This window comes from Dipodomys spectabilis, unplaced genomic scaffold (genome assembly GCF_019054845.1).
Source record: "Dipodomys spectabilis isolate Male_0828 unplaced genomic scaffold, ASM1905484v1 ptg000241l, whole genome shotgun sequence".
NCBI lineage: Eukaryota > Metazoa > Chordata > Mammalia > Rodentia > Heteromyidae > Dipodomys > Dipodomys spectabilis.
Window position 1 is genome coordinate 4,933,733 of NW_024870918.1, and position 12,161 is coordinate 4,945,893.

Below are 12,161 nucleotides of genomic sequence, written 5' to 3' on the forward strand. Positions count from 1 at the left end.
GGCTGGGAACAGTATTCCTAAACCATCGGCACTGGACGGAGACATCACCATCCATGAACAGAAGACGCTGCACGTCAGCTGACAAGACCCGGAGGATGACGCTTCCACAACACACATGGGGATTCGTAGGCACAACCTGAGGGCGCTACTGTCCCCCTAATGTTGTGACTTACGAACTGATCTGGCCTGTCAGATACCACACATCCTGCCCTTTGACCCTGACTGAGCCTGAGATTGGCTTCCTGTGGGCCAGGAACCTTCACACAAGACTAGCCCATCAATGTGTTCTAGAAAATGGGTTCAGCCACCTGAGAGCCCCCAGTTTGTGCCCGGGTGTGGGGGGGACCCAGGGGAGGTTCACAGGGCACTCTGAAGTCAAGGAGACACTGGGGAGATGCAGGCCCCGGCTAGAGAGGGCCTCTTTCTCGGGACGAGGCTTCGTCCAGCATGCCTGACCTTCCGTCAGGGAAAGGGGGCTCTCAGAGAGGTGCTGTGGGCTCAGTTGACCTCACTGGTGGGGGGAAGGGGTGAAGGGTGCCCTCAGACGTCCTACAGAGGCAGGCAGTGGCTGCCGTGGTTATCTCCTGACTGGTAGCCGTGGGGCGACTGGGCAGAGCGGCTCTGATGCCAGGTGACCTGCCCTGCCCACAACTGTCACTTCCCCCTTGATCCTTGGTGGGAAGGCCTGGATGTGAAGCCAGCTACAGAGGAGGAGGCTGGCTCAGAAACTCTAGGCACCCCAACTCCACGGTGGGAAGCGCGGACAGAGCCCTGGCCGCGGCGTCCCATCGAACCAGGGGGGAGCGCGGCCACCAGCTCCTTCTGGGGGGGGGTGTCCATGCCTTTTGGGGAGAGTCCTGCCTTTCCCCTCGGTGACAGCCACCTTGGGGCTCCCGAAGGACTTCCACGACACGCCTGGACAGAGCGGGTGGATGCTGGTTTGGAGCACATCGCTGACTTCCCTGGTGGGAAAGAGGGGGGGAGGAGGGAGAACAAAACGGAGCGAGACAGAGAGCCAAGAGGTCCTTGTGGATTCTTCTCTTCCTGTGTTACGACCGGACGCTGGGAGTGAGAGGGAAATGTCTCAGTGGACACACGGATGCAGCACGAGAAACACAACCACAGTGAGGCCAGTCCTCCATGCACGCGTCGCCAGGGCCGCTCAGATGTACACGGGCTGCTCCTGGGCCGTCAGCAGTCTGTACATGGCCGCTGGCATCGTCTTCATGTGGATCTGAGCGAGGACAGACGGCTGGGTTAGCAGGAGGCCCTGGCTGGGTGGGACCCCAAGCATGACTTCCATGATCACCCCCCCCCCCCCCAGGCTTCCAGGGTGGCCTCTAGGAATGGGAGCTGCAGGCTTTCCCAATCCATCTGAGGTGACAAGGAAAGCCAGGGAAGACTTGGCTCTCATCCAAATGCAGTCCTTTGAGAGAGAGAGAATTCTGCCAGTGGAAGATGACTCTGGACTTTGTTCCTGCCCCCCAGCCCCTCCCCCGCCCCACCCCCTCCACTCTCTTGGCAATGATGGGAATGAATGACAGCCCAGCAGCCCTAGCCCTGCAGGGTGGATTTCAGGCAAGGCTGGGTCAAGGAGATGTCTCTGAAGACTACTGAGTTACAAGACCCGAGTCTGAGATTTAAGTCTTCCAAGCTCATTTGGGTGAGAAGAACAGAGAGAAATGCAGAAAACTTGAGGAGCCCCAGGGCCAAACAACACAACTCTTGAGTGATGAGGCGAGCAAATAACAATCCTGGGAGAGAAGGTCAAAGGTGACCCAACTTCACACTACCGAAGGGCTGTCGGACAAACCACCTGCTCACGGGGTTCACACTGGGTCCAAATAGATGCTTCTGGATTTTGAGCATCTGGGAGGGGAAAGGAGGCTGTGGAAGGTTCCTGCCAGGTATGCCAGGGGCGGGTGCCACCCACGTGAGGGGCACCGGGCAGCATGCTTGGTCCCTGCCCTGCCCCAGGCCTCCCACCTACCTCCCCCACAGCGTTGGAGAGGACGTGGACGATCTTCTCGTGCGGGGTGGCGACGACGCTCTGGCCGTTGATCTCGATGATGCGGTGTCCTACGCGGACGCCTCCTCTCTCCGCTATGCCTCCTCGCATGAGGCTACAGATCTGCCAGGATCAAACACTAGGTTACTGATGGCAGACGGGACCTCATCTCAGAGCCGCAGGGGGAGGGCTGGCTGTCTCCCTGGGGCCCCTCGCGGCTCCCAGAACACGCATCTCTGAGAAGATGATTTCTCTGGCGCTTTCCCAAGTGCCAGGCTCTGCAGGCCTGCAGGAGGCCCATGTGGCTGTTTCGTTCCCGCGCACTTTGCACTGCTAGGTTTCACGGCTGCACTCTGATGACGTCCCATCTCCCCCGGGGCCTGTCACCTGGGGGCCAGAGTTCCAGGCCATCAGCCTGGGCGGTGCAGGCTGGAGCAAAGAGACAATTGTTGGTCCTTAATCCAACTCACTTGACTCGTTTTAAAGAAATGACCAAAGGCTGGTTTGAGTGTGTGTGTGTGCATGCACACACACGTGTGTCTGTTCTGGGGCACACACTAGGGTCTGGGCACTGGCCCTAAGCTGTTTAGTTTTTTTTAAGTTTAAGTTTAATGTGCTTTGTTTCTGCTGAAGGCTAGCCCTCTAGCACTTGAGCCACAGCTCCACTTCCAGCTTTTTGGTAAGTTATTGGAGTTAAGGCTCATGGATTTTCCTTCCCAGGCAGGTTTTTGAACCTCAATTCTCAGATATATATATATAATGTGTGTGTGTGTACGAGTCCTGGGGCTTGAACTCAGGACCTGGGCGCTGTAGGGACTTTTTTTTTTTTCTCAGAGCTACCACTCTACCACTTGAATCACAGTTCCACTTCTAGCTTCTTTGGGTGGTTAATTAGAGAGAAGAGTCTCAGGGACTTCCCTATCCAGGCTGGCTTTGAACCTTGATCCTCATGTCTCAGGCTTTTGAGTAGTTAGGATTATAAGCACGAGCCACCAGCCCCTGGGCAAGGGCGGCTTTTGGTGCAGTGCATCCGGGCACTGCAGAGAGCCAGTGGCTGGGAGGCCACTTGCAAACGAGCCCTGCAAGGTGGAGGTGCCAAGTCTCCCACGGAAGCAGCTTACATTCCACGAGGAGAACATTCTAGACCAAGCTGCATTTACATTCCACACTGTGCATCTTCATGCACCAGCAGGGGCTGGCAAGACTTACAACAAGACTTACAACTTCTGCACAGTGAGGGCCCTTCAAGCTCTTAGGTACATCTGAGGCCGCTGTCCCCATCTGAGCTACAAGCAAGGGTCCAGGGGTGGGGATGCAGAGAACTTAAAGAAACCTGATGGTGTGACATGTTCATTCGTCGCCATCAGGAAGAAGGTGGGAAGTGAGCTGTCCTTACAATTCCATTCTGGACGCTGAAACCCAGCTGGTAGCGGAGGTCAGGCCTTCTGATTAACACCGTGGTCACCGGGGGACAGCGGACGATGTTCAGCTTTACTCGGGATTGATTCTTCAAGCCCTGCCGCAAGAACAAAGCACAGCGGACATGACCAGGGAGGCCGACAAGAAGTATAAGTCCCCATGGCAGAAGAACTCCCGTGAGTCTTAGGGAAGAGCTGGCAGCACCTTAGCCCCGCCCCTCTTCCAGGCCTCCTCAGTCTGGGGAAGAAAACAGCAAGGTTAAGATGGCGCCCTTTCAGTCTATGCATGGATTGCTGTTTGCTGCAGGTAACACCTTCATGTGGGGAAATGGACTGTGTTCACGGGACCAGAGTAAAAGTGCAACTACAAAGAAGTGTCTCATGGCTGTGTGTGTGTGTGTGTGTGTGTGTGTGTGTGTGTGTGTGTGTGTGTGTGTGTGGTTTTTGTGGGGAAGGCTTGGAGGTTTGGAAGCTGAGGAATGCACAATGCTATCTCTGGGCCAGGAGAGACCCCAGGAAAGCGTGACTGTGGCAGTGACTCCCACGAAAGACAGGGGATTGGTTGACAGCAGACCAGGCCTGCTCGCTCTGCTCTCGCGTGCTCCTCTGGAGATTCCAACTGGTGTCGGCTTCCTTAGGACAGAGAGAGCTGGAAGATGGCTATCCAAGAGAGAAAAAGATGGAGGCAACGACTGCAGACATTATCTTCCCTGCCCCCCTCCCCAAGTGTCTAAACCCTTTAAAAGGTGATCAGAGCTGCAAATGGCCAGTTAACCCTCAAGTCTCCCTTATAGCAGTCTAGCAAAGCTGGAGAGGGAGGGCAGCCTGTGGGAGGGTAGACCGGCTAGGTCATCTCACAATGTGTGGGTGCCCTGGAAATGGCCTTTGCAGCCGAACTCCAATAATAACCACTGACCAGTGAACCCTGACCTCTGCAAGACACCACCTGTGCATTCACAGGAGCTCTCTCATTGGTGCGTCTGGCAAACTGATGGCTACAATCAGTGCATCTTATAGGAGAGAAAGCTAAGGCTCAGCACTACCTACTTCTACTCAAGCTCACACACAGCCAGCTTCAATCCCATGTCTGCCTGCAAAATCACAGTACTTTCTCCTATACACATGCAGACACATGTATGTGTATCAGTGTGTGTGTGTGTGTGTGTGTGTGTGTGTGTGTGTGTGAGGATTTTTTCCAGGACAGCCCAAGCAGAAAAGTCCATAAGTTTTTATCTGCACGGAAGAAGAGAGGTGATACTTTCTTGTCATCACTGTGATGTAAGAGGTGTAAAGGAGGTGGATTATAGTCTAGGCAAATATGTGAGGCATGCTTTCCATAAAACCAAAGTACAATGAAAGGGCTGGAGGTATAGTTCAGCAGTAAAGCACCTGCCTAGCAAGCAAGAATCCCTGAACTCAAGCTTCAGTACTTACCAAAAAATAAATTAAAAAAAAAAGTGTCAGGCCCTGGAGATGGGTGGAATAAGTTGTCTGTGGGCCTCATGGAGCTTGGGGGGGGGGGGATGAACAAGAGATTGTCACAACCAAGATGGGGTTGCAGGAAACAGCGGTAGCCCAAGAGCGCTCGGATCTCTCTACAACTCCTCCACCCCAATTACATACCATGAGCTGAGGGATCTGTGGGAAACCAAAGCTAAGAGAGAGCTAAAGGCAGGATCCTGCTAGAATGAATCCTTCAGAGAAAGCCATCTGCTTTGAACATTCACCCCTATCAACTATCAAGCTGATTCCTGTAAACCTGTGCAGTTCAGCGCATACTGAAGAGCAGGAGAAGGACCCCATTTTCTGTGCTAACCAATGTGCTCACATTGCTTCAGTGGACTCTTTCCTCTTTTCCTGTGAATTAAGATGCCTGATCGGTCCCTCAGCAGAAGAATGTCAAGATTGGGGAAAATGTGCTGCAAGATGAGGCTTAGAGAAATAGCAATTTAAAATCACCGGACCATGTATTTTCTCTGCTGCTCCTAATCAGTGTTGTTAAGTTGGGTCTCATTAACTGAGATTTCTTAGCTGCCATTTTATTGGAGGTGCCAATTAAATAAACGTTCCCATCCTCATCACAACTGTGGAATGGCATCGTGAATGAAAGAATACAGCGGGAAGGGAAGAAGCCAGAGCGGTCTCCATAGCAACAGGAGAAGCCCACCCATGATGATCTGGGAAGGAAAGGGAAACTGAGCTCAAATTAAAAACAAACAAACCACCCAAAAATCCACAGGGCGGGAGTTCGGAGATAACCACGTTGAGAAGACGCAGAGGCTAACATTTCACCTATCAGTAAAGAGGCTTTAGGACTAAATCACAATGAGAAAAATAAAGAGCTGGCGAGGAAGATCATTCGATTTCTGTAACGGTAGAAAGAATACTTCACTTTCTATGGCCGGGAGAAAAAGGAGTCAACGTGCATTGAAACTGCCATACACATGGCTTTAGAGTCCTGTTCCTCGAGCATGGCCTGACGACTCGTGAGGGCATCCTTGTGGGGAGTTGGCTGCCACTGCAGAGCCCACTTGAGACCTGTCAAATCCACGCTGCGCTTAAACACGAGCCCTGGATGACTCACTTGAGCCTCAGCACTGCTTTAACAGAATGCGAGCTGGTGGCTAGTGAGGAAACAAACAGGATCCCAAGGCTTTGAAGCCTACATGTTCCCCCGTAGTGTGGGGGCAGCACGATTCTCTGTCTTGGTGCAGGCAATACAGGGGAGTGTTATCTAGAGAATTAAAAAAGAAATAGCACTACTGAATGGTCATCTCCCTTTGGTACTGGTGATCCTAGCAGCTAGCGCTCGGCAATGCTAACACCCCACAGATGGGAATCAACAAAGCTGCAGAACCCCAGGCACTGAGCCTGCTCAGAGGCTTCTCACTGGGGCCTATCAGCTGTGTAGGTTAGTGAAGAAGGCATCCATGAAGGCCGCGGTTTTCTTATGCTCCATCTTGCATTGAATGGCCTTTTAATCATCTGACTCCATAGACACTCCATTTATCCACCTCAAACTTCAGTTACTCAGGTCTTTCTTTTTCTTTTTCTTTTTTTTGTGCCTGTCCTGGGACTTGAACTCAGGACCTGGGCACTGTCCCTGAGATTCTTTTTCTCGAAGGTAGCATTCTACCACTTGAACCACAGTGCCATTTCTGGCTTTTTTGGAGTCGTTTATTGGAGATAAAGAGTCTCATGGACTTTCCTGACCAGGCTGGCTTTGAATTGTGATCCTCAGATCTTGGCTCCTGAGTGGATTACGGGGGTTGTCTGGCTCAAACAAACCTTTCTCCTTAGGAAGTCCATCAGACAAAGCTAAGTTTCCATGTGGCAGACGAGGTGGTCAGACTGCCCAGCCCCCTCACCTGGTGTGTGCCCTGTGGAGAGTGAGGGAGGGGGTAGAAGGGAGGGTCAGGGCTCACGGCCAGCTGGGGGCCCTGAGCGAGCATCCATGACTCAGATGTGTGAACCTGGCTATGGCCAACCCCCCCCCACCCTCCCCCGTGGGCTGTCCTGGAATGGCTGGTGAGAGAACCAGGCACTGATGTGGAGCTGGCCAGTCCTTGGAAATTCCTGCTTCCTCCTCATCGCCATCTTTACTCTGTGTCAGCTCAGTTACTGTAGCAATGCACTGCAGACCAGGTGCCTTATCATCAACAAATGTTACAGTTCTGAAGCCTGGATTCCCTTGGACAAAAATGCCATGTGTAAGTACTCCATCCTGTGGTCTCACCACCTCCCAAGGCTCTAACTCTGTCTCCTAATATCCCCAGGTCTATGTGGAAGGGGCCCATTCAGTCTAACATATTCCTCTCCACCCTGTAAGTCTTCCCAGACTCCTCACAGACCCACTCACCCATGTCCCTCTCCCTGATGTCTCTCTCTGGCATCTGAACTCCAATCCCTGCAGCCTCAGCACTATGGGCATCTGGAGTGGGGCAAGTCTGTGCTGTGGGTGGGGTGGAGATGCAGGATGTTTGACAGCATCCCTGACTCCACACCTTAGATGCCCACAGTACCTTCTCTTCAAAGGTTGGGGAGGCCACTAGGATTGTCTCCAGGCCTTCTGGCGTATGTGAGATCACCCCTGGCTGAGGGGAGCTGGCTTGGGAATTAGCGCGTGGCCAGCATGCTCCTGGACATCTCCGTGTTAGAGTCAAGCTGTTCACTGGCTGAGTGACCTGGCACTGCCAATGACTGTGCCTCAGTGTCCTAACTTGTACAATAGGTGATACACTAGTACCAGCCCCAGAGGGTTATTGTGAGAGTTTAGTAAGCCAATCCGTGTGCACGCTCGGGAAGTACACAGCCCTCTGCTGATGTGGCTATCTGGTTATCCCTCTTCATAGATGGAGCCCAGCAATGACAGCTGCTGTCTCTCTGGATGACACAGCTCCCTGTGGCTCTTGTGTATACATACTGCATGTTTAATGACTAACTTGTTCACTGGGGACCGAGAGCTGCCCATCTGGGGTAGCCCTGCTTCCTTAACCTTGGGCTAGCCCTTCCTTCACCACATCACCGCAGCAACATGGACCAGCCCTCTCAGGTCGGGCTCAGAGCCCAACCCTGGAACTCAGTGCCAGCCCCGCTGTCCATCAGTTCCAGCAGATGGTCTGGAACACTACTGTCCTTCCGGCTACCAATGCAGGTTTTTCTCTTTCAAGGTCAACATTAACACCATCCTACAAGAAGTTGCTTCTGCTCACTCTTGCAGCCTTTTGCCTCTAGTTCACGATCAGGCTGGCTGACCAAACCCATTCAGTGATCTAATTCTCATCCCCAAGTATCTGGGCATTCCAGTTCTGCACGTTTCAGCTCAGCCCCTAAAAAATGCCCAGTGACTCATGTCTGAATGCCGAGTTTTGAAAAGTCTGTGATCTTATCATTAATTGGTGTCACATACTGCATAAGGCAGGACGCTATCGGCAAGCAGTCTACATGACAGGGTCCCTTACAGCAACAGGGGAACTGTAACCATCCTTGACTGTAGTACAGCCCTTCCTTTTGTGGTGATGGCAGTGTGAATGTATCTACTGTGCTGCTGCATAAAGGAATTGACATTCCCTGACAGTATGTAATACTCGACTGTTACTGTTTTATGCATTAGTTGTGTTGTACTTGCGTTGCTATTTTACAATGTATTCCTAGTTATTAAAAAAGAAACCAGCCGGGCGCTGGTGGCTCATGCCTGTAATCCTAGCTACTCAGGAGGCTGAGATCTGAGGATCGCGGTTCGAAGCCAGCCCGGGCAGGAAAGACCGTGAGACTCCTATCTCCAAGAAACCACCAGAAAACCGGAAGTGGCGCTGTAGCTCAAGTGGTAGAGTGCTCGCCTTGGGCTGAAGAGCTGAGGGACAGCACCCAGGCCCAGAGTTCAAGCCCCATGACCGACAAAAAAAAAAGAACACATGGACTCTAACAGAGGTTTCTTCTTCTCATGACAAGCAGCCAGCAGGCTTTGGGAGAAGGAAGAACTCACCTGCATCACAGTGTTCTCAGATCTGAAAAGCATTCCCATGACCCTCCACACATGTGTGCACCAGCCCTCAGGCTCTTAAACTCAGGGTCTGTGGTGTTATCTCTGAGTTTTTCTGCTCATAGCTAGCAGCACTCTACTTCTTGAGCCACAGCTCCATTTCCAGATTTTTTGGTAGCTAATTGGTGAGAAGAGTCTCACAGATTTTCCTGACTGGGTTGGTTTCCAAATTGCAATCCTCAGATCTCAGCCTCCCAAGTAGCTAGAATTATAGGCTTGAGCCTGACAAATTATCTCATGCCCATCTGGCTGTTATAAAAGACTGTTTGGATTATTGAGCTGGAGAAAATTCTGCTGAGGCTGAGCTAGGCTTAGTGGTGATTGGTTAGTTACACTTGCAATGGGTTTGGTTTTAGACAGTGGTGGTGTTCGCTGAGTCAAGTATACTATCTCTGATCTAAAAACAACTTCTGGAAGAATTTGTAATAGTAACTTGAATGTACACTGTCTTAAGACCAAGTCTGTGCTTTTTTCTTATGGTGCTAGTCCTGGAGTTTGAACTCAGGGCCTTCTAGGTACTATCCTTGAGCTTTTTTTTTTTTTTTTTTTTAATGTTTGATCAAGGCTAGCACTCTACCATTTGAGCCAGAGCTCTACTTCAGTCTTTTTGCTAGTTAATTGGAAATAAGAGTGTCATAGACTTTGCTGCCTGGGCTGGTTTCAATCCTCAGATCTCAGCCTCCTGGGTAGCTAGGATTACAGGAACGAGCCATCAGTACCCAGAAAAGTCTGTGCCTTTTGTACGTGTATTTTCTTGGGTGTCTGAACATAAAATGCATTCACATATGAACTGGTTCACATCATTTCAGGTTTACAACAGAAGTACATTTTGCTTAGGTCCAGGTACCTTAATAATGCTCTGGCATGTGGACAGAGGCAGGCCCACCAGGCTGGTGCCATTAAGGGACATAATCTGGTCCCCGATGTTCAGCTTCCCTGACTTCTCTGCAGGGCCCCCGTGCATCATGTTGGCTATGATCACAGTTGGCAAGATGGAGCCCCAGCCAGACTCCACAATCACGACTCCTAGGATTTCTCCTTTCTGCTTCTCTATGAAAACCTGAAAGAAGAAAAACCACTTAGAAAGCCCGGGATCAGTAACCCTGCAAGGCTGAGAGAGAAATCAAAGACATTTCCCCAATGGTTCCAGCCCAGGGGAGTTCCTACCTTCTCTGCATTGCAGGACCTCTGGGGTCTGGGGGGAAGCATGTCACACAGGCCTACAACTTCACACTAGGTTCTGTAATCCGTCCTGCTATTCCGTTCACAATCCGGGTACATGTACAACCACAAGGGCATCAGGTTTTTATTATTATTACTATGATTATATTACATATCACTGGGTTGTTATTATTCAAGTTTGTCATCCCAACAGCATGAGAAATAGGCTCTGTCGGTGAGTCAGGTGGCCCATGGGGGCTTCCAGTAATGGCTTTTGCCATTATTCTGTGCACAGATTTCTCCATTCTACAGAACTTTATATACTGTCTCCAAGATTTAAGATTCTCAAGTCCAAAATAATTCATGGAATCATGTCTCAATAAGGAGAAAATTCAGGAAAAAGAAAATGGTGGACATCTGTAGGACGGGGAGGTTTGCATAGATGCGGCCAAAGGGCGAGACCCTTCTGGGAAGCATCCGGCAGAGGGTGTGTGCATATCCACAGGGGCTTGACACAGTCCCTCCGCAGCCTGTGCCCCTAGCCTCAGGGTAGGGTGTTGAACTTCACTAGTGGCAATTTCCCTGAGGAACTCACTTAGCTCAGGGGGAGACCCTCACTTGGTACTGGTATTACCAGTTCCTTTACAGAGGTATCTCCAGGGCCCTTACAGAGGTACAGTGAGACTGGGGTCTGGCCAGCATAATGGTGTCCTGATAAGAGGAAATCGGAATAGAGAGACATGATAGGAGGAGGATTTGAAGACACAGGGAGAAGAGCTATTTGTAAGCCAAGTCAGGGGGCAGGGGAGAGCTCAGAACAGACCCTTCCCTCATGGCCTCTAGATGGTGCTGACTCTACAATGGCCTCCATCTTGCCCTGGCGGCCTCCAGTGCCGATTCCCATCTGTTGTTGGAGCCACCTGGCCTACGGTGCAAACTAACCTGGCCCCTGCCCATCCTTGACCAAGGAGAGACACTGGGTACGAAGACTGCCTGTACCTTTGTCCCGAGGAGACAATCAATGCCCAGTGCTTGCCTTGGATCAGAAGGCGGCTCATGCCCAGTAAGACATCTCCGTGCTCCCATGCTCCCCTTCATTCTGAATCAACCTCAACAAGGATCCTAATCTGTGGCTCTGAGAGCCTTTACTGCACATGCATGGATAGCCATTAAGCTTCCTTTCTTATGAAAGCTTCTTTTCCATCTCGGGGCGAAGCCCTGACCCTTTGGCTGGACCTGCAGGTGCTCCACATCTCACCTGGACGTTGTGTTGGTCTCTCCATCTCTTTTCCTGTGCCCGCCCTCTGCTCCAGCCAGGCCATTTCCTTCCCGACTCCCTGACGCATCTAGAGCTTTCTGACCATCAGACTTCCCTACTGTGACTTCATTTTGCTGCTCTGCTGGCTCCCGCACATGGCACATGACCTCCTTGGACGAAGCCCCGGAGAGCTTGGCCCGCATGAGGGAAGCTCGCCCCTATCATCTCAGTGCAGGATCTGGTCTGTGGAGCTGTGAGTAGTGCTTGAACCGGCACTGTCACTGTCTCAGTGCCCTCACCTGGTCTGTGGGCTTCCCCAGGGCAGAGGTCAGGTCTCCCCACCCTTAGACCTCACTGAAAGGACAGCTTCGCATTCCTGGGGGCAGAGAGGCTGCTGCCTCTTCTGTAGACCTGACCTACACGGGGGCCACCTCATTACAGGGTCCCATGGAGGGGGAGCCTCAGATACTTGTGAGCTGCCAGCACCACACACTTCACAATAGGTGGTCAGTCCCGCACCCAGACAGCCCAGCCTGGGTGTGGAGGAGGGTGGGGAAATGAGGGAAGTCCTTACATCTTTGCAGTTTTCCGACTTGGAGAAGTGGATCAGGTCGTCATTGTACATGTCCTGGGTGTTGAGCAGGTCACTGTACTCCTTCTGGCTGAGGTCTTCGGGGTTTATCCCGTTGGCCCTGAGGAATTCCTGGTATGCCACGCTGAACGCCTGCCCTATAGATTGTGCGATCAGCTGGGCCTGGGAAAGCAGCCAGAAGA

At 51.8% G+C, this 12,161-nt stretch overlaps 1 protein-coding gene across 1 annotated transcript in view; it reads right to left on the reverse strand.

Moving 5' to 3' along the window:
* Nucleotides 1-903: 903 nt before the first annotated feature.
* Apba1 (amyloid beta precursor protein binding family A member 1) overlaps nucleotides 904-12,161 on the reverse strand; it is a 191,088-nt gene continuing 179,830 nt past the window's right edge. The window contains exons 9-13 of the mRNA XM_042699414.1: nucleotides 11,962-12,141; nucleotides 9,816-10,028; nucleotides 3,405-3,524; nucleotides 1,991-2,131; nucleotides 904-1,234 (exon numbers count right to left, since the gene is read on the reverse strand). Of these exons, the coding sequence (XP_042555348.1) occupies nucleotides 1,163-1,234; nucleotides 1,991-2,131; nucleotides 3,405-3,524; nucleotides 9,816-10,028; nucleotides 11,962-12,141 (726 nt within the window). The 3' untranslated portion in view covers nucleotides 904-1,162. The remainder of the gene's footprint in view (nucleotides 1,235-1,990; nucleotides 2,132-3,404; nucleotides 3,525-9,815; nucleotides 10,029-11,961; nucleotides 12,142-12,161) is intronic.